The sequence below is a fragment of the Phyllostomus hastatus genome, unplaced genomic scaffold (assembly GCF_019186645.2).
Source record: "Phyllostomus hastatus isolate PE091 unplaced genomic scaffold, TTU_PhHast_1.1 phas_contig_64, whole genome shotgun sequence".
In the NCBI taxonomy this organism is placed as follows: Eukaryota; Metazoa; Chordata; class Mammalia; order Chiroptera; family Phyllostomidae; genus Phyllostomus; species Phyllostomus hastatus.
The window spans coordinates 4,518,887-4,543,791 of record NW_025333928.1 but is presented as its reverse complement, the minus strand read 5'-3'; the positions used below and the strand labels follow the sequence as shown (position 1 = coordinate 4,543,791).

Genomic DNA, 24,905 nt, shown 5'->3' with positions numbered 1-24,905 from the left:
AAGGCTACATAGTGTCTGATTCAATGTATTTGAAATGTCCAGAGAGGTAAATGTATAAACAGCAAATCAGTGGTTTCCCAGGACTGGGCGTGGGAGCAGAGGTTAAGTGCAAATGGGCAGCAAGGAACTTTTGGCTAATGGAAATGTTCTTATGGAGATGGCACAACTCTAAATTTACTGAAAATCATTGAACGTTATACTTACTGTGGGTGATTTTTTATGTCCTGTAAATTTATTACTCAATAAACCTGTTTTTAAAGTGTCAGCTGGTTGGGGAGGGAATGGGCATGTTAGAGGTATCTAAGGCTTCTGAGCAAGACCTGGGGCTTGATCAGTTTGTGCCTACAAAGCTAGTGTACCAGCTTTCCTACTTTGTGGATTTAGGTCTTCCAGAAATAGCAAAAGTATTTACAACTGTACACCAGGAATTTTGTTTGTTTCCTCCTTGGTTGGTGTGACTCAGTTGACTGAGTGCTGGCCTGGGAACTGAAATGCCATTTCCGTTGATTCCCTGTCAGGGCAAATGCCTGGGTTGCGGACCAGGTCCCCAGTTGGAGATTAGACAGAGACAGCTGATCTCTAATGCACATGATGATTCTACCCCTCTTTCTGCCTCCCTTCCCCTTCTCTAAAAATAAAATCTCAAAAAATAAAATTTTGTTTCCTCTGACAAGGTGAAACTGAAAAAGACACCAGCGTTCAGGCTGCATGTCACTACCAAACCCAATAAGCAATGACAGCAACTAAATCTTTAAGGGCGCTTTATTCAGATGGCCAGCCATCTGAGATGGTGGGTTTATACCCTAACAAACCATCTTCCCTTCTCTTTCCAGGCCAGACTTTTTATAACAGGGAATAAACAAGGTGCGGTGGGAGTTTTGGAAATACAGGGAGGATTAGGTAGAAGAAACTGCAACATTACTGTCCTGGGCAGTTAGCTCTTCCCAGGGGCGTGGGGCCATCTATGCTCCCTAAAACAAAATGGCTGGGATGCCTGCAGTTGTCCTCAGGTGGTAATCTTTACCAGTGCCCTAGGAGATCAGCTGTTTTCCCAGGAGCCAGGATGAGCCTTACCCATCTGTAGTTACTGAAACAAAAGCTTTAACATATACATTACTTGCCAGGCTTGTAACTTTTTATCTTAATCTAAAATTTTCCAACTCTTGAGTCCCTAATCAGAAGGAGACTCTCCCAGGTTGTGTCTTTTTGAGGTGTACACAGTTTCCAACTGGAGGAAGCAGTAAGTTGCAGACTGGGGAGTTCTAGTGTGCTGTCTCAGGAAAGGTCAGGAGATCAGTGTGGCCAGAGTGATGGGACAAGAGTGGAAGAGTGCTGGGCAGAGGCCAAGCCACGGCTGTCCCTCTGTCCCCTTAAAGTACAGTCGTGTTCAGGCTACCTGAGTTCAAATCTCTGCACTGCCACTACCTAACCGGCTTCCTTCCTAGCTCTAAACCAGCTGCCTGCTCCCTCTCTTTGTCTTCACGTAGGGGACAGTAACAGTATTCACGGGAGGTCCGTAATGCTCAGTAAGCGCCCAACTTAGCGGAAGCAGCGTTTCCAAAGGCCAGCGCTGGCTCCGCCCCTCCTCCAGCGGCACTTGCCTTTGCCATGGTGACAGCCATCTACTTCCGGGGGAAGTACGGCGCGCGGAGAGGGCCATTCCCGGGTGTAGACTTCGGATTGGTGACGGTAGAGGCGTTCGGAGGAGGTGCTGCGCTCTCACAAGGCCCCTGGGGCTGAGGTGGCTTTGTCATGGACTACTCCAAGTTCCTGGCTGAGGACTTCGACGTGAAGGAGTGGATCAATGCGGCCTTCAGGGCTGGCCCCAAGGAGGCGGCGGCGGGAAAGGCGGACGGGCACGCAGCCACCCTGGTGATGAAGCTGCAGCTGTTCATCCAAGAGGTGAACCACGCCGTGGAGGGTGAGCGGCGGGCCTCTGGGTAGTGGGGCCCATGCTGGGCGGTGGGTATCGGGGCTTCCCGCATCGGCCTCGACGGACTGGCCGGAACAGAGACTGCAACCGTCTTTTAAGGGTAGTTAATAATAAGAAAAATAACACTAGCAGGCACTCCACGAACTCCTAGACGTGATTTTTTTTAATTGTTGTATTAAGCCATTGAATTTACAAGTTACCTTGTTCTTCTCATGTTCTGTTTTCACAGAGAAACCCAAGGTTTTTCCAGGACAGTATTTTTTGGGGTGACTCCTTCACTCTTTATTTTAACTTTTTATTCTATTACGGTTGTCCCAGTTTTTCCCACTTTGCCCTACTCCGCCCAGCCCCCACAGTCCTCACACCGTTGTCCATTTCCATGGGTCATTCATGCGTCTCCTTTGACTAGTTCCTCAATGTGATTTTAATCCACTGTATGTTTGTTAGGTATGTCCTGCAGGCCAGCCTCCCTGGGAGGCTTGGTGGGGAAGACGAGGTCAGCAGGCTGCCCACTGGAATTGGGTCCAGTAAATAGACCTTTAACAAAGGTTAGGGAAGAGGAACACTTACTTCCCTTCAAATTCTTTATTGTACTTTGCATCTTTAACTAATTATTGAGCATCTATTGTGTGTGTGTCAAGACATGGGCACTGGGAATGAAAAGTGCCCCCTGATGGAGCTTGCTGCCTTGTGGAGACTATGTGTAAACCAGTTACATACAGTAAGGTGTGGCTTTACTGGGATTGAAACTGGGAGCTGTGGAGGCTGGAAGAAGGTCCACTTACCTCCTGTCACGGAAGACTTCATAGGGGAAAGACGGGGGCGGGGGGGCATTAATAATAGCAAATATTTGAGTCCTTGGTATGTCAGTCATTGTTTTAGTGCTGTATATGTATTAATTAAATGGTTCTAAACCAGGGCTGGTAATGCCTGTCCCTCTCCCCATAATATTTGGAAATTGGTGGGAATTTTTTCAGTTGTTGAAATGAGAAGAATGTTGTAAACATGGATGGTGATGCTTAATGCCCACAGTGAAGGGCATGTCCTGAACAATGATGAAATCCCCTGGCCACAATGTTAATAGTGTCTCTTTATAGGCATGATTATCTAATTTAAGCCAGATTCCTTCTTTGTAGTTCTAGAAACTGCAGCTGACAGAAGTAACTTGTCCAGCATCACGTTGCTAATGAATGAAGGAGTCTGGAATTGAAACCAGGTGACTGGTTGCAGAGCCCAGACTTTTATCCAATATATGTACTTTGGAGCTAGTCCTAGCCAGTTCAGAGAAGGATGAGAGGTTCAAACAGAGCTTCATCAATAATATCAATAGATACTAGTCTTCATCATCATCATCATTATAATTAGAAGATCACACTTTTCTGGGAGAAACTTCTGCTGGAGATAAGGTAGGAAAGGAGGTTGGGATTAAACTATGAAAGGCCTTTTTGGCCCTCCTATTCGGTTTGGGTTTCATCCATCAGCAGGGAGAAGCTTTCAGAGGTTTAAAGCTTTATGTTTATGGAAGACGAGACAAGGGCCCAAGTGTGCAGTGAAGAGAAGTCACTGCAGACATTCTAGCAGGAGAGGGTAAGGGCCTTTAGCTGGAGGATTGATATGCTTATTTATTCAGTCAGCAAATATTCAGTATTGGGCACAAACTCTTTTCCTGGGTCTCAAGATACTGTTGAACACCACCTAGTCTTACGTTGGAGAGGTTGGTAGGGATCACCCAGGATTTGAATGTCACATTGAAGAGTTTGGATTTTATTTAAAACCAGCCAGGGCTAGACTGTATTTTGAAAAGACTGTGTAAGGCTTGGTTTCATCTCTGTGAAGTCTCAGGCAATAACCTCTGAACCTCAGTTTTTTTGTCTCTAAGAGGTGGCTGCATGTCGTGGCTGGTGTGGCTCAGTGGATTGAGCACTGGCCTGTGAACCAAAAGGTCACCAGTTCAATTTCTGGCCAGGGCTTGTGCCTGGGTTACAGGCCAGGTCCCCAGTTGGGGGTGTGCAAGAGGCAGCCGTTCAATGTTTCTCTCACACACTGATGTTTATCTCCCTCTTTTGCTCTATCTAAAAAGTAAATAAATAAAACCTTTTAAAAAAGAGAGGTAGCTGCTACTAATTGGCGTGAACAGTAAGTGATATAATGTGTGAAAGCACCTGTCACATAACTGGCATTCACCAAATGCCTTCATTCTCCTTCCTTGGGAAGGGTGTTAAAATTGAACTTGGTGGTTGAAAACAATTGATGTTGGGTCAGGTCAATGGTACATTCTGTGTGAAATCACATGGCCCTTACCCATGAGTCTGGGGAGAACATGGTCCTGACAGAAGCCAGGGCACCTTCCACTTTGACATAGGTTGGGGAAATGGTGTGGTTAATATACAACTTTGTTTCTGTCATCTGATTTATGTCATTCACTAGTGACCGGTCTGATTTTTCACCTTCAGTACCTATGTCTGTGTTTGGGTTCTTGCTACAGAAACAAGTCTCCAGGCCCTTCAGAACATGCCCAAAGTGCTCCGTGATGTGGAAGCCCTTAAACAGGAGGCATCTTTCTTGAAAGAACAAATGATTCTTGTCAAGGAGGACATTAAAAAATTTGAACAGGACACATCCCAGTCAATGCAGGTATTTTGGCTCCTGTCCTGAATGTTGACTTGTGGTTTAGAAGATGTTCATTCTCAGAGTGGGAGGCCAACCTTAACTGAGAATTCTACCAAATACTCAGAGTACTCTTTTGCTGGGTTCCTTCAGCTTATTAATCTCTGTTCAGCACCTGTGACAATCAGCCTTGTGATTGTGTCATAAGGGACACAGGAGCTCCCTAGAGACAAGAACATGCCACAATACTTAGGTTTCAAGTCACTGATGGGAGGTAGAGATAATAGAACAGCCACTTCCTTGGTTTTTGACCCCTTTCCCTTTTAGGTGTTGGTAGAAATCGATCAGGTGAAGTCCAGGATGCAGCTTGCTGCTGAGTCCCTTCAAGAAGCAGATAAGTGGAGCACGTTGAGTGCTGATATTGAAGAGACATTCAAGACTCAGGTAAGTTTCTTATTTAGGGGAATGTTGTGAAATCTTCAGTGGGAACCTGAGGTTTGGGGAAACTAGTGAAATAGCCATTCTCTCACAACCGTAGGGGCAGGAGATGACCATGTACAGAAAAGTTTAGACATGGGGCAGGACGAGTGTGAGAGTGCTCTGAGCATTTCCACGCTCTTTAGTTTTTACCCTCTGCTTGACTGAAGCTTTGAGTCCCACAGAGTGAATTCAGAAGATGCCTCAATAAAAAAGGCAGAGAGAACAGTGTAAATGAGAGCAGGATGGAATGTGGGCAGAGGGGCCTTATAAACCACAGGATCATGCTGAGTTACTTAACCCTTCCTGGGCTGCAGAGTGTGGAAAGTAGTGTATTTCTGAAACTTGCTTATCAGGATGAATTGAGATGATTTCTTATGAAAAACTTTGTTACTTGTAAAGCAAAATGATTTATTTATTATGCCTTGCTATTTTTAAAAACTTCAAAGTTTTAAAAAAATATTATAAATGTACACAGGAAAAACAAGAATAAACAGCAAAACATGTTTTCTTATAATCCTGACATCCCTAATTTCTCCTCTCCCATAAACTCTGTTACCACCTTTATGCCTATCCTTCTAGATACATACAGGTGTTTTTCCTGCCCATTTTTTTCTCCAAGTGGGAGTACATTGTGAACACTGCTTTGTATCTTGTGTTTTTATTCAATCATCTATCTATTATTCTGTGTCAGGTGTCATTATTTTTACCTACAGCAGAGCCATACTCCTCCCCGTTCCATTTTAGAGTCCTGCAGGGTGTTGACAAATCCAATTGATTTGGCTTTTTAGATGTAAGTTGCAAATCTTTCTGAATTTCTGGCACATGTGTATGAGAGAATGGATTTAAGTATGGTCTCTCACTTTAATAGTAGTGAACTACCAATTTTAATTAGTTGAAAGTTATAAATCTTGCTTTTTTCTCTTCCCGTTCTGCTATTCAGAACTGCCTGCCCACAATGCCACATGGATCCTGTGGTACTCCCTCTAGGCCCTTCAAATCTACCCAGAACCGCTCCCCACTTCCCCTTTCTTTTGGCCTCCCTGTCTTGGTTAGTGGTGAATTTTCCAACCAAGTATGTAGGCCAGAGCCTCAGCAGTCCTTAATTGCTCCTTCTTTCCCATCTCTCCCCTATTTGTCTTTAGTTATCTGTCCTTTTCATTCTTCTGCTATCACTCTAGTCATGCTTTACAGTTGGTTTACTGCTAGACCATTGCCATAGCTGCCTATTGGTCTTGCTGCCAGGTCCCTCCCAAATTCCAATTTATCCTCCACATGGGACCAGGGAGATATTCTAAAGCATAGAATGACACATTTCATTTCCCTGTCCTTTGTCCTCCCATTGTAACCTTCATCAATTCCTCATTTTCTACCAGATAAATCTTATGCATACTCATAGGGGTATGTGTGACTTTTTCTGTGGCCAACCCCTCCAGATGAACTCTACACTGTGATTGCTCTGAATTGTTAACACCATCCTTTTATATCTTCTTTCTCTGCCTGAACTGTCCTTCCTCTCTTTTCTTACAGATAGTAGACCTCCTCTCATCCTTCAAGGTCCAGCTGAAGTATCACCTCCTTTCTTATCCTCCCTGCTAGCCCTTCACCTCTCACATGCAACATTGATTGCTCCCTCACCTGTGCTTCTGTAACACTGAGGCATACTTTTTAAATTGTATTGCAGTCTTCTGTCCCAGTACGCTGTGAACTTCAGGACAGTAATGTGACCTTCCTCATCTTCGAACACCTCATACAGTCTCTGACACATCACAGATGTGTTGAGTACTGAAGTGAAGTGCAGTTAGTGATTATACTCTTAGTTCTTTTGTAAACATAGCATTTATTTTTCTAGTTACAAACATAATCTATATGTATCTTAGGAGATTTGGAAAATTTAGAAAAATGCATGAAAGAAAACAAAATGATTCTCATTCTTATCCCCTAGTAATATGTTTTTTATGTTTATTAGGTACTTTTTCTCTGTATTTGTATATACTTATGTATTTGTATGTATACATATACTATAGGTAATATACATTTATATATATTTTAGTGTCAATATGCTTTTGTATCCTGTTTCTTTTTGTTAATAATAAGTGGTATTTTGCTATATAATTAATACTTTTTAAGAATATCTTCTGTGGGAGTGTCAAGAAAAAAATGACCCAAACGAAAGAACAGATCAAAGCTTCAGAAAAAATACAACTAAGCGATGAAGAGATAGCCAACCTATCAGATGCACAGTTCAAAGCACTGGTGATCAGGATGCTCACAGAATTGGTTGAATTTGGTTGCAAATTACATGAAAAAATGAAGGCTATGCTAAGTGAAATAAAGGAAAATATACAGGGAACCAGTAATGATGGGAAGGAAACTGGGACTCAAATCAATGGAGTGGACCAGAAGGAAGAAAGAACCAAACAGAAAAGAATAAAGAAACGAGAGTTCAGAAAAATGAGGAGAGGCTTAAGAATCTCCAGGACATCTTTAAACGTTCCAACATCCAAATTATAAGGGTAGCAGAAGGGGAAGAGGAGGAGCAACAAGTGGAAAAGTTATTGGAACAAATAATAAAGGAGAACTTCCCCATTCTGGCAAAGGAAATGGACTTCCAGGAAGTCCAGGAAGCTCAGAGATTCCCAAAGAAGTTGGACCCAAGGAGGAACACACCAAGGCACATCATAATTACATTAGCCAAGATTTAAATGAAGGAGAGAATCCTAGAAGCAGCAAGAGATAAGGAGATAGTAACCTACAAAGGAGTTCCCATCAGACTGTCAGCTGATTTCTCAAAAGAGACCTTACAGGCAAGAAGGGGCTGGAAAGAAGTATTCCAAGTCTTGAAAGCCAAGGACCTACACCCAAGACTGCTCTATCCAGCAAAGCTTTCATTTAGAATGAAAGGGCAGATGAAGTGCTTCCCAGATAAGGTCAAGTTAAAGGAGTTCATCATCACCAAGCCCTTATTACATGAAATGTTAAAGGGACTTATCTAAGAAAAAGAAGATAAAAAACGTGTGTAGTAAAATGACAGCAAACTGATAATTATTAACAACCACACCTAAAACAAAAACAAAAAGAAAGTAAGCAAACAACTAGAACAGGAACAGAACTACAGAAATGGAGATCACATGGAGGGTTAGCAACAGGGGAGTGGGAGGAGGAGAGGGGGAAAAGGTACAGAGAATAAGTAACATAGATGGTAGGTAGAAAATAGACGGGGAAGGTAAGAATAGTATGGGAAATGTAAAAAAGCTAAAGAACTTATAAGTATGACACATGGATATGAACTAAAAGGGGGGAATGTGGGTGGGAGAGGGTGTGCAGGGTGGAGGGAGTGAAGGGGGAAAATGGCACAACTGTAATAGCATAATCAATAAACTATTTAAAAAAAGAAAAATAAAGACATCTGTGACTGTATAATATTCCACCTGCCATTATGAGTAATCCATAATTTCTATTTTATTATAGAAGATTTAGGTTGCTTCCAGGTTTTGTTGTTATAACACTAACATTGTACTAATTAATTATAATACATTAATATCTTTGTGTACTCTGATTATTTCCTTAGACAAATTTCTAAAAGAGGGACTACCAGGTCAAAGGATGTGAATTTTTTTTTTTTTAAAGATTTTTATTTATTTATTTTTAGGGAGGGAAGGGAGAGGGGGAGAGAGAGAGAGAAAGAGAGAGGGAGAGAGAGAGAGAGAGAAACATCAATGTGTGGTTGCTGGGGGTTATGACCCAGGAATGTACCCTAGCTGGGAATCGAACCTGGGACACTTTGGTTCCCAGCCCGCGCTCAATCCACTGAGCTATGCCAGCCAGGGCTGGATGTGAATATTTTTAAGGCTCTTGATGTATGGTACTAAATAGCTTTCTAGAAAGATAATATGAATTTATAGCACCTGACAGACTTTTTTTTGCAACCTCACCAAAAATAGGTATTATAATTTTTAAAACCTTTTTCCAGTTTGTTAAGAAAATGGCACTTCCTCATCTCAATTTGCATTTGAGTACTAGTACCAGTAAGCACATTTTTATTGGCCATTTTCTTATTTTATGCTTTTTCATGTATTTTCTCCATTATTAACTGAAGTAGCAGGGTTATTATAAAATGGGTATCCTCTGTGTTTTTTCTGCAGGACATAGCTGTGATTTCTGCCAAACTAACAGGCATGCAGAACAGCTTAATGATGCTTATTGACACACCAGACTACTCAGAAAAATGTGTGCACTTGGAGGCGCTGAAGAACAGGCTGGAGGCTTTGGCCAGCCCCCAGATTGTGGCAGCGTTTACCTCAAAGTCTGTAGGTGAGTGCTGGCTGTTTCTTACCATGTACCCCTCTGTACAGAGATAAGGCTATTTGAGTCTTCAGCCTTTACAATGTCTCAATGTTGATTAAATTATGTATATTGGAAGTAAATTGTAACTTTATCATGGTTGCCTTAACTTCAACATTTTACATGAAAAATTTCAAAATGTCAAAAAGTTGAAATAAGTGTATAACAAAACACCATCTAGATCCTAGCATTAGTATTTTGCCACCTTTGCTTTGTCACATACCTGCCCATCTGGCCAGCTCTTGAGACTCATCATCTTATTTATTTTTCATGGGATTTTTTAAAAGTATATTTTATTAATTATGCTATTACAATTTTTCTAATTTTTTCCCCTTTATCACCCCTTAGCCCTGCACCCCCAACCCTCCAGCATTCCCTTCACTTAGTTCATGTCAGTGGGTTATACATACTAAGTTCTTTGACTTTTCTGTTTCCTATACCATACTTAACTTCTCCCCGTCTATTTTATGCCTGCCAATTATGCTTGTTATTCCCTGTACCTTCCTCCCCCCATTCCTTGCCCCCCACTGATAACTTGCCATGTGATGTCCATTTCTCTGATTCTGTTCATGTTCTAGTTGTTTGCTTAGTTTTTGTTTTTGTTTCTTTTTTAGGTTCAGTTGTTGATAGTTGTGAGTTGGTTGTCATTTTACTGTTCATAGTTTTTGATCTTCTGCTTAGATAAGTCTCTTTAACATTTCATATAATAAGGGCTTGGTGATGATGAGCTCCTGTAACTTGACCTTATCTGTGAAGCACTTTATCTGTCCTTCCATTCTAAAAGAAAGCTTTGCTGGATAGAATAATCTTGGATGTAGGTCCTTGCCTTTCATGATTTGGAATACTTCTTTCCAGCCCCTTTCCTGCAAGGTTTTTTTTGAGAAATCAGCTGATAGTCTTATGGTCACTCCTTTGTAGGTAACTCTCCTTTCCTCTTGCTGCATTTAATTTTAAAAGGAGATAAAGATAAGGAGATAATCTCTCCTTATCTTTAATGTTGGGTAACATACATTGGTGTGTTCTTCTTTGGGTCCAATTTCTTTGGGACTCTCTGGGCTTCCTGTACTTCCTGGAAGTCTCTTTCCTTCACCAGATTGGGGAAGTTTTCCTTCATTATTTTTTCCAAATAAGTTTTCAATTTCTTGCTCTTGTTCTTCTCCTTTTGGCACCCTGATGATTTGGATATTGGAACGTTTAAAGTTGTCCCTGAGGTTCCTAAGCCTGTCCTCATTTTTTGAATTCTTGTTTCTTCATTCTGTTCCAGTTGGATGTTTACTTCCTTTTTGTTCCAAATCATGGATTTGAGTCCCAGTTTTATTACCTTCACTGTTGGTTCCTGTATATGCCCCCTTATTTCACTTTCGGTAGTCTTCATTTGTTCCTTCATTTTGCGACCAAGCTCAACCATTTCTGGTGAGCATCCTGATTACCAGTGTTTTGAACTCTGCATCAGATAGGTTGGTTATCTCCTTGTTACTTAGCTCTTTTTCTGTAGTTTTGATCTTTTCTTTCATTTGGGCCGTATTTCTTTGTCTCGGTGCACCTGTTATGTTGTAATGGGGTGGGGCCTTAAGTATTCACCAGGATGAGGCAACCCTCTTTGCTGCATTGTGGTACTTTCAGTCTGGGTGAATGTTTCTTTAATTCCTTGGTTGTCAGAGTTCCATTCAGTTTGATTTTCTGGCACTTCTGGTTTTTACTGTTTTTAGATTGGTTGTTATCCTCTTTCTGGTTGTGCAGGGAAGTGAAGGGTTTCTACCTATGCCTCCATGTTGACCTGAACTCTCATCTTATTTTTTGATGCAGTTTCAAGTAAGTTAGACATCGGTACGCTTTACTCTTTTTTTTTTAAATGTTTTTTTCTAAAGATTTTTTTAGACAGAGGGGAGAGGAAGGAGAAAGAGAGGGAGAGAAACATCAATATGTGCCTGCCTCTCGTGCACCATCCACTGGGAACCTGGCGTGCCACCCAGGCATGTGCTCTGACTGGGAACTGAACTGTCGATCCTTTGGTTCACAGGCCAGCACTCAATATACTGAGTCACACCGGCCAGGGCAGTACGCTTCACTCCTAAACAATTCAGATTCACATTAGTAACTTGAGTTTAGTATTTGTTTGTGTGTTTTTTTTTTTTTCTTTTTGGGGGGGTAAAATTTACATGTAGAGAAATGAACAAATCTTTTTTTATTTGAAGCTTTTATTTATTTATTTATAGGAGAGGGTAAGGGAGAGAGAAAAAGAGGATGACAACATCAGTCGAGAGATACATCAGTCAGTTGCCTCTCACATGCCCCCAGTTGGGGACCTGCAACCCAGGCATGTACCCTGACTGGGAATCAAACCAGTGACCTTTTAGTTTGCAAGCCGTTGCTCAATCCACTGAGCCACATGAGCCAGGGTGAGAAATGAACAAATCTTAAGTGTACCACTTGATGAGTTGTGACCCTTATGAAGAATATTATGTTGGTATGTTATTTTCCAGTGATATTTCAACATGTTTATCTAACTCCCGTTCCCTTTCATTCACACAATCGTTAACCAGGAGGAAGCAGCAGTAAAGCTGTTTTTTTACCTTCACAGCTGTTTATCTTGGGCAGAACATTATCTGTACTCACTGCTCCTGCTTTCTTTACTTGCAAGCCCTTATCCTGTGGGTTTAATTGTCTTGAACTTGTTCCGTTGAAGCTCTTCAACAAGTATCATCAGCAAACTTGGAGGCCTACCACTTATACTTTACTGTTTCTCATTGTCAACAATACTTAATGTTTTTTGCTCCCTCCTTTCTGAAATGCTTTCATTGCTTGGCTCCTGAAAGGTAGTATCGGTTTTGTTTATGTGATGGCACATTTCTGATGATGAAATTAAGTCTGCTACCTTAGGAGTTCTGTTTGATGTCTTAAAAATTTGTTTTAATATGGTTATGTTTGCTGAGACCAGCCTTCATTAATTACTTTTTTTGGAACTCTATAGCTAGAGAGTTAATATGAATATGTAGACCTGTGTATGTATAAACGCTTATCATACATATAAACACTAAAATTTCATTATATGAGTTTGGCCATGTAATTTGTTATTAAACTATGATAGTTTTGAGAGGAAAGGGGGTAATTTTAATAATGAAGGTGGGACAGTAGATATAAACCAAGACTCTCCTAGGCCTGTTGGGGTATACAGTCATCTCTTTTCCCATATAGGACCTTTAGAGAATGATCCTCTGGCTAGTTGAGTGTTCAGTGTGGGTGGGAGCAGCTTAATAACCTCCTTATGCCAAACAATAATGCTGTTCTCCCTCTGAAGATGATTTTTTCACACTCCATTTCTCTTCGTGGTTGAGGACCTGCAAAAGTCTGGCCTCCTATGCCCAGGTGGTGAAGCCACACCAAATGGGACTCATAGTCAGCACTTAATATTACTGTGTTAGGTAATTGAAAAAAATTGTTGTCAAATGTTATTAAATGCGTTTTCAGCATTTATCAAGATCAAATGTATTATTTTTATTTTCTCTGACCTAGTAACATGGCAAATCATATTAATAGCATTTCTAATGTTGCAATTCATGAAGCCCCACCTGTCCATGGTGTGTGTATGTATGTGTTAATGTCCTACTGGATGTTTGCTGACATTTTACTTAGAATTTTTTCATTAAGATCCCATTAGTCAGTATCTTTGTCAGGTTGCAGTACCACGATTCTGTTGGGTTTATGAAAATGGTTGAGAAGCCTTTATTCTTTCTTACTCTCTATTTTTTTAAATTAACTCTCATTTTTAATTTTTATTTTTAAGTATATTTTATTGATTATGCTATTACAGTTGTCTCATTCTTTTTTTCCCTTTTATCTGCCTCTCCCTAGTACCCCCATTGTCTGCAGCATCCCACCTGCTTAGTTCATGTCCATGAGCCATACATATAAGTTCTTTGACTTCTCCATTTCCCATACTGTTCTTAACCTCCCTTTGTCTATTTTGTACCTACCATTTATGCTTCTTATTACGTGTACCTTTTCCCCCTTTCTCACCCCTCTTCCTCCCCACTGATAACCCTCCATGTGATCTCCATTTCTGTGTTTCTTTTCCTGTTCTGTTCTATTCATTTGCTTAGTTTGTTTTTAGGTTCAGTTGCGCATAGTTATGAGTTTGCTGTCATTTTGCTGTTCATACTTTTGATCTTCTTCTTTTTCTAAGATGAGTCCCTTTAACATTTCATATAATAGGGGCTTGGTGATGATGATCTCCTTTAACTTTACCTTGTCTGTGAGACACTTTAGCTGTCCTTCCATTCTAAATGATAGCTTTGCTGGAGAGAGTAATCTTGGATATAGGTCCTTGCCTTTCATGACTTTGAATACTTCTTTCCGTGCCCTTCAGCCTGTAAGGGTTTTTTAGGGAAAATCATCTGATAGTCTTATGGGCACTCCTTTGTAGTTAACTCTCTCCTTTCCTCTTGCTGCTTTTAAGATTCTCTCCTTGTCTTTGATCTTGGGTACTTTATTGATATGTCTTGGTGTGTACCTCCTTGGGTCCAACTTCTTTGGGTCTCTCTGAGCTTCTGGACTTACTTACATGTCTGTTTCTTTCACCAGACTGGGGAAGTTTTCCTTCGTTATTTTTTCAAATAAGTTTTCAATTTCTTGCTCTGCGTTTTCTCCTCTGGCACCCCTATGATGTGGATATTGGAATGTTTAAAGTTGCCCCGGGGGTTCCTAAGCCTCTCCTAATTTTTTTGCATTCTTGTTTCTTCATCATGTTCTGGTGGAATGCTTATTTCTTCCTTTTGTTCCAAATTGTTGATGTGAGTCCAGGCTTCCTTCCATTCACTGTTGGTTCACTGTACATTTTCCTTTATTTCACTTTCTGTAGCCTTCACTTCTACCTTTATTTTGTAACTGAACTAAGTCATCTCTGTGATCATCCTGATTACCAGTGTTTTGAAACCTGCATCTAATAGGTCGACTATCTCCTCGTTATTTAGGTCTTTTTCTGGAGTTTTGATCTGTTCTTTCACTTGGGTTACGTTTCTTTGTCTTGGTGCACCTGGAATGATGTAAGGGGTGGACCCTTCGGTATTCACCATGGCGGGGCTCCCACTTGCTGTCATTGTGGTGCTGCATGTGGGAGAGGTGTTAGAGAGGGCACAATGACGGTTGCTCGACTCTCACCTCACTTTGAAGAGACTGGCTGTTTCTCCCGCCACCCCAACCTACACATGTTTTTACAGTCAGAGGTTCTAGGCCTTACCTTGTCTGTGTTGGAACCCTGGGTTACTCAGTTTGTCTCACTTCCCATTTGTTCCTCTTGATTTATTTGCATGTGAACTGCCAGGTCTGTCAGCTGCCACTTTGTCATGCATCTTCTTTGCCCTGGCTACCTGTTTCTGCCCCTCCTACCAATCTGGATGAATGTTTTTTTCTTTAATTCCTTGGTTATTGGACTCCATAGAGTTCGATTTTGTGGCACTTCTGTTTTTTTTTTTAATATATTTTATTGATTATGCTATTACAGTTGTCCCATTTCCCCCTTCATCCTGTATACCCTCTCCTGCCCACATTCCCCCGCTTTAGTTCATATCCATGTGTCATAAGTTCTTTAGCTTTTCTATATTTCCCATACTATTCTTGCCCTCCCCCTGTCTATTTTCTACCTACCATCTATGTTACTTATTCTCCATACCTTTTCCCCCTCTCTCTTCCTCCCACTCCCCTGTTGCTAACCCTCCATGTGATCTCCATTTCTGTGGTTCTGTTCCTGTTCTAGTTGTTTGCTTAGTTTCTTTTGGTTTCGTTTTAGGTGTGGTTGTTAGTAATTGTCAGTTTGCTGTCATTTTACTACACACGTTTTTTATCTTCTTTTTCTTAGATAAGTCCCTTTAACATTTCATGTAATAAGGGCTTGGTGATGATGAACTCTTTTAACTTGACCTTATCTGAGAAGCACTTCATCTGCCCTTTCATTCTAAATGAAAGCTTTGCTGGATAGAACAATCTTGGGTGTAGGTCCTTGGCTTTCAAGACTTGGAATACTTCTTTCCAGCCCCTTCTTGCCTGTAAGGTCTCTTTTGAGAAATCAGCTGACAGTCTGATGGGAACTCCTTTGTAGGTTACTATCTCCTTATCTCTTGCTGCTTCTAGGATTCTCTCCTTCATTTTAATCTTGGCTAATGTAATTATGATGTGCCTTGGTGTGTTCCTCCTTGGGTCCAACTTCTTTGGGAATCTCTGAGCTTCCTGGACTTCCTGGAAGTCCATTTCCTTTGCCAGAATGGGAAAGTTCTCCTTCATTATTTGTTTAAATAACTTTTCTACTTGTTGCTCCTCCTCTTCTCCTTCTGGTACCCCTATAATTCAGATGTTGGAATGTTTAAAGATCTCCTGGAGGTTCCTAAGCTTCTCCTCATTTTTCTGAATTCTTATTTCTCCATTCTTTTCTGTTTGGTTGTTTCTCTACTCCTTCTGGTCCATTCTATTGTTTTGAGTCTCAGTTTCCTTCCCATTACTATTGGTTCCCTATATATTTTCCTTTATTTCACTTAGCATACCCTTCATTTTTTCATCTAATTTGTGACCAAAATCAACTAATTCTGAGTTTCCTGATCCACCAGTGTTTTGAACTGTGCATCTGATAGGTTGGCTATCTCTCAGTCACTTAAAAGGATGGGTCCTGGGGCTTTGATTTGTTTTTCTTTTTCAGCCATCTCTCTCTCTCTCTCTTTCTCTTTCTCTCTTTTGGTCTGGTCTTGCCTGTTACAATAAGGGGTGGAGCCTTAGGTGTTCACTAGGACAGGGCACCCCAGTCGCTGAGTTGTGACGATGTGTGTGGGGGCGGGGTCGAGAGGGAACAATGGTGTTTGCTCTGCTCTCTGTGGGACCTCAGTCCCTTCTTCTGCTTACCCCGAGCAAACTGGGCCCTTTGGGTGCCCATTCCCGTGTGGGTGGGCTTGTGCACCCTGTGGGACACTCCAAGGACACTCCTGTGAGTCTGGGTGTCACTCCGTGTGCTTCAACTCCCACAGGTGTCCTCAATCAGTGTCCCGAGGCTCTGTTTTCCAGCACTGGGATTCTGGGTTGCGCTCACTGCCTTGCTTCACAATTGCTGCCTCGCTGGGTCTGCCGGTTGCTACCCCTTGGCTGGGTCTGCCAGCTGCTATTTGCGCACTCAGTGTCCACCCGCTGCGGTCTTGTGCGCCCTGGATGCTTTACATGCCCCCGGATGCCTTACCGCCCGGTCCCAACTCTCTGCTCTCCTCACTATGGCCCGCGCCTGGCTGCCTGACTTCGCCCCTCCTACCGGTCTGGATGAATGGGTATATTTCAACTTCTTGGTTGTCCGACTTCCATTCAGATCAATTTTCTGTCAGTTCTGGATGTTATTCTGTTTCTAAATTGTTGTTGTCTCTATGTTGGTTGTGTGTGGAGGCACGGTGCATCCACCTATGCCTCCATCTTGGCCAGAAGTCCTGTTTTCTGTTTTTAAATCGGTTGTTTCCTTCTTTGGTTTTGTGAGGAGTCCAATTGTATCTACCTATGCCTCTATTTTGGCTGGAACTACTCTGCAGGGGTTTAAATACCATTTTTATCAATATTGCTGTGACCCCATTCAGTCCTTTTTGTCTGCACTTCCACTTTGGTATGAATATTACAACATGTTTATTTTTGTGCCAATACTACCCTGTTTTGATTATTTTAGCTTTGTAGTAAGTTTTGAAATCGTGAAGTGTGCGCTCACCAGTGTTGATGAATGATTGGCGGTACCCAGTGATATACTGTGTGGAAACAGGCCTTCCCACGCCTTGCCCAGACCTCTCTTTGCTTCCTGTCTTGACTTCTTTCCAGCGTACTATACTCCATGCTTATATTCAGAGTACTTTCAGCATTTCCATTCCTTTTGAACCAAAATGATTGAATATCTGATTGGCATTCTTTGAAGTCTGTAGTACAGATATTTTCATGGCTTCAACATAGATGAGATGGTGTTTTTTTCTTTTGGTGGTTAGTTTTGATGAATGTCAGGAAGAGTCCCCCTGCCCGCCCCCCACCCCCTGCCAGGTGCTTTTTAATTAGGTATCTCTCCTGGAAGGTCAAGGTGCTTCCTGTTTGTTTGTTTTTTTAATCTTCATACAACAGTTTTTCATTGCTTTTAGATAGAGTGGAAGGGAGCGAGAGAAACATTGATGGGAGAGAGCGTTGATTGGTTGCCTCTTGTATGCACTGGTTCCGGGACTAGGGATATAACCAGCAGCCTAGGCATGTGCCCTGACAGGGAATTGAACCCATTACCCTTTAGGAGGATGATGCTCCATCCAACTGAGCCACACAAGCCAGGGCCCAAGGTGCTTCTTTATCTTACAGTCCTTAAAGGGAGAGCTCTGATAAATTCATACATCCCCAACACATTACCCTTTTCGGTTTCTTTCCCGAGTGATAATCTCTAAATGTACATGCCTGTTTCATTTTATACAGCCAGTAAATTCATTTGTTCAGTTGAAGTAATTTGAAGTAACTTTCTGTGGCATAATTTTACTTGTAGCAGAAAGATGCATTTAATTAAGTGGTCTTATGGAAATAATAAGAATTTTAAAGGCAAATAGTCATTTTCTAACTCATGGATTCTTGTGCATTCAAGTGGTATCTAACTGGCAGTTCTCCCAAGTTTAGCTGGATTGTCTCCGTGGTGGTAGCTATTACAGATTTTCCTTCTTAGCTGTTTATTGGGCTTCCCGGAGATGAAGGGGAACAAAGCAGATATAAAAGGTTGGGCACTTGCCTACTCAGGATTTTTTCCTTCTTTTTCATTGAATTCTAAGATTGTGGTATCTACGCTTTGGCCAGAAGGGGGCAGATGAGACATGGCGAGGTTTCTACATGCTCAGGGCCAGCAGGGACGGCCCTCCTGTTTTTCTGTGGTCATCCTGGAATCAAGTGCTGTGTTTAGTCATTTCCTCTGCTCTTAGGGAAGCATGTCAGCAATTATTTGATATTAGACCCAGGAGTCAGCTCTTAGAGTTCATTGCTATGTATGGAATGCTGATGTTTACCAAGTGATTTACTTGTTCCTCAAGCTACCAAATCTAGGAGTTGAGTTTGTTTGTGTTTTTTCTAATTCCCATCTGGTGTGATCACAGTAAGAATTTTCAAAGGGAAATTTTTTTCAAGTTATTAATGATGTGAGGAACAGTAGGGAATATAAAGATAAGTAAAGTAAGGTTTCTGTCCATTAGGACAGATTAATCGAAGGTGAGGTTGAGAGAGAACAGTGCACAAATAGTTACAGAATGGAATGTGAAAGTCGCCTAAGCTTGCCCTGAGATGAAGGAAAGGATGAAGGAAAACTGAGAACGATTTTAGGCAAGAGCTAGTATGTGTGCAGAACCATGAAAGAGAGATGACTTTAAAACATTTAAAAATTGTTTCTGATTGTAAAAGTAATACATATACAGGTTATTGAGAATTTGAAAAATATAGAAAATGATTTAGCAGCAAACTCACCACCCAGAGATGACTGTTAGTGTTTTCTTCCATTTTTTCCCTTTGTATACATATATTTTTTTTCTAATGATTTTTATTAGAGAGGGGATTAGCAGGGGAGAAAGAGGAGGAGAGAAACATTGATGTGAGAGAGAAGCATCTATCAGTTGCCTCCCCTATGTGCCCTGACTGGGGACTGAACGTGCAACCCAGGATTGTGCCCCAATTGAGAATTGAGCTAGCAACCTTTCACTTTGTGGGACAATGCCCAACCAACTGAGCCACACTGATCAGGGCCCCTTTGTATACATATATCTTTCAACGAAAGTATATGCCTTGAGTATACACAAATCTTTTTTGTTGTTCTTTCCCCAGTTACAATAAAGTATGAGCATTTTCTCCTGGGTGTAAGATTTTGTTAGGTGAGGGCAAGTGTTTGGAGTAGAGGGAACATCATATGTTTGAATGGTACAGAGGTAGGAAAACTCAGGATCTGTTTTGGGGAATAATAATTAAGCCCATTTTAGTGGAGTGAATGTTGGAAAGTGATCAGTGATGATGCTGGAAAGGAAGGTTTGGGACAGAGCATAGTTTGCCTGAACAGATTGAGGAGCTTCTCTTCGGGGAATAATTTCGTCTCTGTTAACAATTTATTATTAAGTCTCCTGAGGAGTCTGGCTAACTGGAAGCAGTGTTGACTTTGGAGGGACAGACCTAGCTTTAAATCTCTGGTCTGCTGCATATGAACAAGGAGACCTCAGTTTCCCCCTCTGTAAAATGAGTATGGAATAGGACCATACTGTTTTGGGAGGATTAAATGAGACTGTAAGAGTGCAGGGAACATTCTTTCTCTTGGACCTCCCGTTTGGAGACTTTGTAGTTCCTACAGTAGTAGCCCAAGGGAAAAATTCCTGTGAGGCCAGTAAGGAACTCCTAGAGATTCTACTTGAGTGAGAGCTACCTCATTTCTAAAAGGCCTGCAGCTCAGCAGATTTACCTAAACTACAAATTGGAAATGCAGACCCACAAATGAGTTAATTACTTTGTTTTTCTTTTTCTTGAATTCAGCTGATTTTTTTTTGTCAGCTATACTTTTGAAAAAGTTAAATTATACTGAAGGTCTTATAGGGAAAAATAGCACCATCTTTTTATATCTTATGTCCGACTTCCCATCCCAGGAGACCACCGCTTTTAATTTCTAGAGTTTTTGTTTTCTAGTATTATACTTTGCATTTCTGCATAGTAAATGCATTACTTTATTACTTTGTATGTCAATTTTAGACATTGTGTATTGACTTCCTGTTGTTCTAGCTAAGGATTTAGCTTTCATAGCTGTCCTCTCCCCTTCCCCCATTCTCTCCTATACCATTATTTAATGATGCTTATTGATGTGTTAATTCTAAACAAGCAGTGTCCAATCGAGAGACATATTCTGCCCTTAACTTTACTTACCATATTTTGCCATGTATAAGGTGCTCCAGTGTAATGTGCACCACGTTTTTGGCCCAAACTTTTGGGAAAAAAATCTTTTGTTTTAATTTTTTAATTCAATTTTTTTATATATATATAAAACTCATTATCATGTCCCAGGGTATTATTTTGCATATGGGCATCATTGCTGTCTAGAATTATACTTTTTTTTAAAAGATTTTATTTATTTATTTTTAGAGTGGGAAGGGGGGGAGATAGAGAGAGAAACATCAATGTGCAGTTGCTGGGGTTATAGCCTGCAACCCAGGCATGTACCCTGGCTGGGAATAGAACCTGCAACACTTTGGTTTGCAGCCCGCGCTCAATCCACTGAGCTACGCCAGCCAGGGCTATAGAATTATACTTTTAACACATAAGCATAAATAAAAGAATTAAAAACATTTATATAGATATGGAATTAGTAATATCCATGTATAATGTGCACCCTTATTTTTCCTTCAAAAAGTTGGGCAGAAAAGTGTGCATTATACATAGCAAAATATGGTACTGGTATTTTTCATATTTATGATCTCCACTCATGAGTTACATCATTATCTAGGTAGGAACTTCTGAATATTAGTTCATGTGTCCACATTTATTTTGATAAATTCTTTCTCTTAGCTGCAACAGAAAACCTGGTAACAACATATACACGTTTTATGTCGTTCTCCTTTAGAGCAATCCAAAATGTTTGTGAAGGTGTTTACTGAAATTGACCGGATGCCTCAACTTCTTGCATACTATTACAAGTGTCACAAGGTGAGAAGCTGTGAGTGGTTATGCTTGTGGAATCCTAGTTCCATGCCCACGGGTAAAAACTTCTTCCTCACATTGACCATTTTCTTTTCATTAGCCAGCAGGGGGTGCTCTTGGTTCAGCCTGAGGATTTATTTAATTGCCAGCTGGAAAATGAATCATCAGTTTTGGTCTCTCTTGTATTTATTTACAGCTGGATTTCATTTATAGGCTGAAAAGTTGTTTTTATTTTTTCATTTGTCCTCTAAGGGAGATTCATGTATTAAGTTTTATTAAGCCCTCAGCAAGACATGGGAATTTTACACATTTCCTAGGGTGTTGAAGTTATGTTCCTAAAACACTTGACAGTGTCCTGGGCTAGCTTAATTTCTTTCAGGTCTGATGCTGATGTGTCATTTAAGCAGTAGTGTTAGGACTCAAAGCTAAAACACACACTCACACCACCTCTGAGGTCTGTTCTGAAGGTGGTAGTCTGCTGAGTGGAGGCCTGCTTTTGGTACAGGATAAAGGGGAAAGGGTCAATTAGAGGGCAGTAGATGCAAGCTTTGATTGATGACCAGAGCAGATAGCTCTAAGTGGGTTTTTTCCTGTCTTTTTGGAAGTGCATGACCATCAGTGGGTACATGGTTGCTCAGGATAGTAGGTTGCAGTACTTTGCTTGCCGTGGTAGGAGGGCAGGGTGGTTTTAGTGGGAAGCATGTGTTGGTGTTCTCAGTAAGGCCCCTTTGTACTGCTTGTGCAGGCGCAGCTTGTAGCAGCCTGGCAAGAGCTCTGTCAGAGTGACCTACCCCTGGACCGGCAGCTCACTGAACTCTACGATGCCTTACTCGGAGCTTGGCACACGCAAATCCAATGGGCTACGCAGGTAACAGCTCATTTAGGCTCTGGGGAGAGCAAAGCATTGGTGACCAGGAAACAGGTGACTGCCCTGGGAGTTGTCTCTCTCAAGTGCAGAGCATTGCCCGAGAACCTCTCTGTTTGCTGCTGTCATGGAAGAGGTTAAAAGATAAGCTCCAAACCCAAAACAATAAAATCTCTAGATCTCACTTAAAATTCTATTTTTTATTTATTTTTTAATTAAAAAATTACTTTTTAAGGATTTTATTTATTTATTTTTAGAGAAGAGAAGGGAGGGAGAAAGAGAGGGAGAGAAACGTTGATCAGTTACCTCTCATACATACCTGGACTGGGGACCAAACCCGAAACCCAGGCTTTGCCCTGACTGGGAATTGAATGGGTGACCTTTTTGCTTTTTGGGATGATGGCCAACCCACTGAGCCTCACCCAACAGGGCTCAGTGAAAACTCTTGTTATCATTCTCATCCATATCTTAAATAGAATCTAATGTGACATTGTTACTTGTTGTTCAGGAAGGGAGTCTGGAATTCCTCAAGGCCAGTATCTTCTGATCTAAAAGCAGGAGGCTCATAGCCAAGTGCTGTTTGAGTGAACAAGATCGTTTTTTATCATAACTTTGCATAAAATTTACCTGGTCCAAAGTTAGTTTCTTTTGTTCTCACAATACCTCAAGAGTTAGCAAAGAATGTGATTCTATTTTATTTTTTAAGATTTTATTTTTACTTATTTTTGGACAGGGGGCCAAGGAGGGAGAAAAAGAGGAAGAGAAACATCAATGTGGGAGAGATATATTAATCAGTTGCCTCTTGCAGGCCCCCACCTGGGGACCTGGCCTGCAACCCAGACCTATGTCTTAACTGGGAATCCACCCAGTGACTTTTGGTTTGTAGGCTGGTGCTCAGTCCACTGAGCCACACCAGCTAGGGCAAGAATGTGATGTTAGAGCCACCCTCTGACTTGGGGGGCAGAGGTGAGACTGAGGAACTTTATTCGAAGTGGAAACTTTTCATCACCTACTTTCCCTAAACCTCTAGACATTTTCAGCCATAAAGGTTGTGAACTATTGTCCCCTTGTCTTGATGCCAGAAGGTGCCGTAGGTCCTGTTTTAGAAGGGAAAGGGCTGCCTGCCTTCTCAGTGATGACTGACTGGGTTTGTTTATAGTGCGACTTACATTTTTTTTTTCAAAATTAGTTGTGAATCACTCTTCAAATGTTTGTCATTTGCTGTAATGAACTCAACTGTAGTTGGAGAGAATTCCTTGTATAGGATCATGCCATGCAGGGTGGTTAAATTACTTTTCTTCATCCTCCCTGTTTCTTTTTCCGAATTAACCTAATTCAGACTTCAGGAGAGAAAACCAAAAAACAATGTCCTGTAGAAGTTTCACAGTTTTCGTGTAATCTTTAGTTTTCAATGACCTTGTCCATCTATACTCATTTATGTACTATCAGCGTCTTCTTATGGTATCATGAAGATGAAAACAGTCCATGTCCATATGTACAGATGTTCTTCACATCTAAGGAAAAGGATTTAGATTTCCCAGATTTCTGTTGAGGCCTCATCCCCAATTTCATAAAGCACACACTTATGCTAATTCATACTTTGGGCCTGTGACCCATTCTCTTTTCAGGATGTAAGCATAGGAGGTAGCTGTTCTCTCCTGAAGCTCAGTCTAGGGTAACAAGCCCAGAGGTGCTGGAGTAAATATCTTCTTCAAAATTTCCCCTAGTATGTTAAGAGGAAAAATTTCCAATGTATAAAAACTTCAAAGCATTGTACAGTGAACAGCCATGTACCCACCTCTGAGGTTCCACAGTGAGCAACTTGCTGTATTAGCATTATCATAGATCTAGGATCTGTCCATGTGTCTGTTTGTTCATTGACCCACTTTAATTTTTTTGATTCATTTCAAAGTAAATTGCAAATTTTCACTGCAGAACATACATGTTTTTAAACTAGAGTTTAATATCTGTTTATGGTTTTTTAGAAAATTGGAAAATTATTTTAAATATGTTATTCGATTAGCTTTGACAAATACAGCTACTATACAGCCTCATTTCATATTAAGATACAGAACAATTCCATCACCTCAGAAGTCCCCTCATGCTTCTTCCTAGTCAGTCTTTGCACCAACACCCCTGAAGGCCACTATTTTCTGATTTGTTTCTAACATAAATTAGCCTGTTTTTTTACTGTGTGTGTTATTTTGGTAAGGCTTCTTTTATGCAGTGTGTTCTTTGAGATTTATTCATGTTGCATGTATTAGTAGTTTGTTCCTTTTCAAACATTTTCACATTTTTTAAAATCCTCACCTGAAATATGTTTTTTAATTGATTTGAGAGAGAGAGAGAGAAAGAGAAACAATGATTGGTTACCACCTATATGCGCCCCTACCAGGGTTTGAACCTACAACCTTTTTGTGTATAGGACAACACTCCAACCAACCAAGACACCTGGCCAGGCCAGTTTGTTCCTTTTTATTGTCGAATGCTATTACTCAGTATGAAGATACCACAGTTTGTTTATTGTTTTATTGATGGACACTTGGGCTCTTTCCAGTTTTGAGTAAACATGAATAAAGCTGCTCTGAACATTGTTTTATAAGTCTTTTTGTGGGCACATACGATCCTATGTCTTGGGTAAATATCTAGGAGTGGAATTGCTCGGTTATATAGGGTAGGTATATGTTTAGATTTACAAGAAACTAGCAGACATTTTACCACAGTGGTTGTACTTTTTATACTCCCACAACACAAGTGTGTGAGGGCATTGATTATTCCATATCCTTGCCAACATTTCGTGTTGCCAGTCTTTAATTTTAGCTGTTCTGGTGGATGAGTTGTGGTATCTCATGGTGGTTTTATGACTAGGTATGACTAAGGATGTTGAACACCTATTCATGTGCTTATGTCTTCCTTTGCGAAATGTCTGTTTTGTTTTGTTTTCTCCCTTGAAAAGTTGAGTTACTGCCTTCCTATTACTGAGTTGTAGGAGTGCTT

The 24,905-nt window shown here is 40.9% G+C and overlaps 1 protein-coding gene across 2 annotated transcripts in view; it reads left to right on the top strand.

Moving 5' to 3' along the window:
- The first annotated feature begins 1,659 nt into the window (after nucleotides 1–1,659).
- Nucleotides 1,660–24,905, top strand: part of COG7 (component of oligomeric golgi complex 7) — a 75,485-nt gene continuing 52,239 nt past the window's right edge. For both annotated transcript variants that reach the window (XM_045849172.1, XM_045849173.1), the window contains exons 1-6: nucleotides 1,660–1,921; nucleotides 4,419–4,567; nucleotides 4,868–4,984; nucleotides 9,163–9,331; nucleotides 20,967–21,049; nucleotides 21,789–21,911. In XM_045849172.1, coding sequence (XP_045705128.1) covers nucleotides 1,753–1,921; nucleotides 4,419–4,567; nucleotides 4,868–4,984; nucleotides 9,163–9,331; nucleotides 20,967–21,049; nucleotides 21,789–21,911 — 810 coding nt within the window. In that variant the 5' untranslated portion in view covers nucleotides 1,660–1,752. The remainder of the gene's footprint in view (nucleotides 1,922–4,418; nucleotides 4,568–4,867; nucleotides 4,985–9,162; nucleotides 9,332–20,966; nucleotides 21,050–21,788; nucleotides 21,912–24,905) is intronic.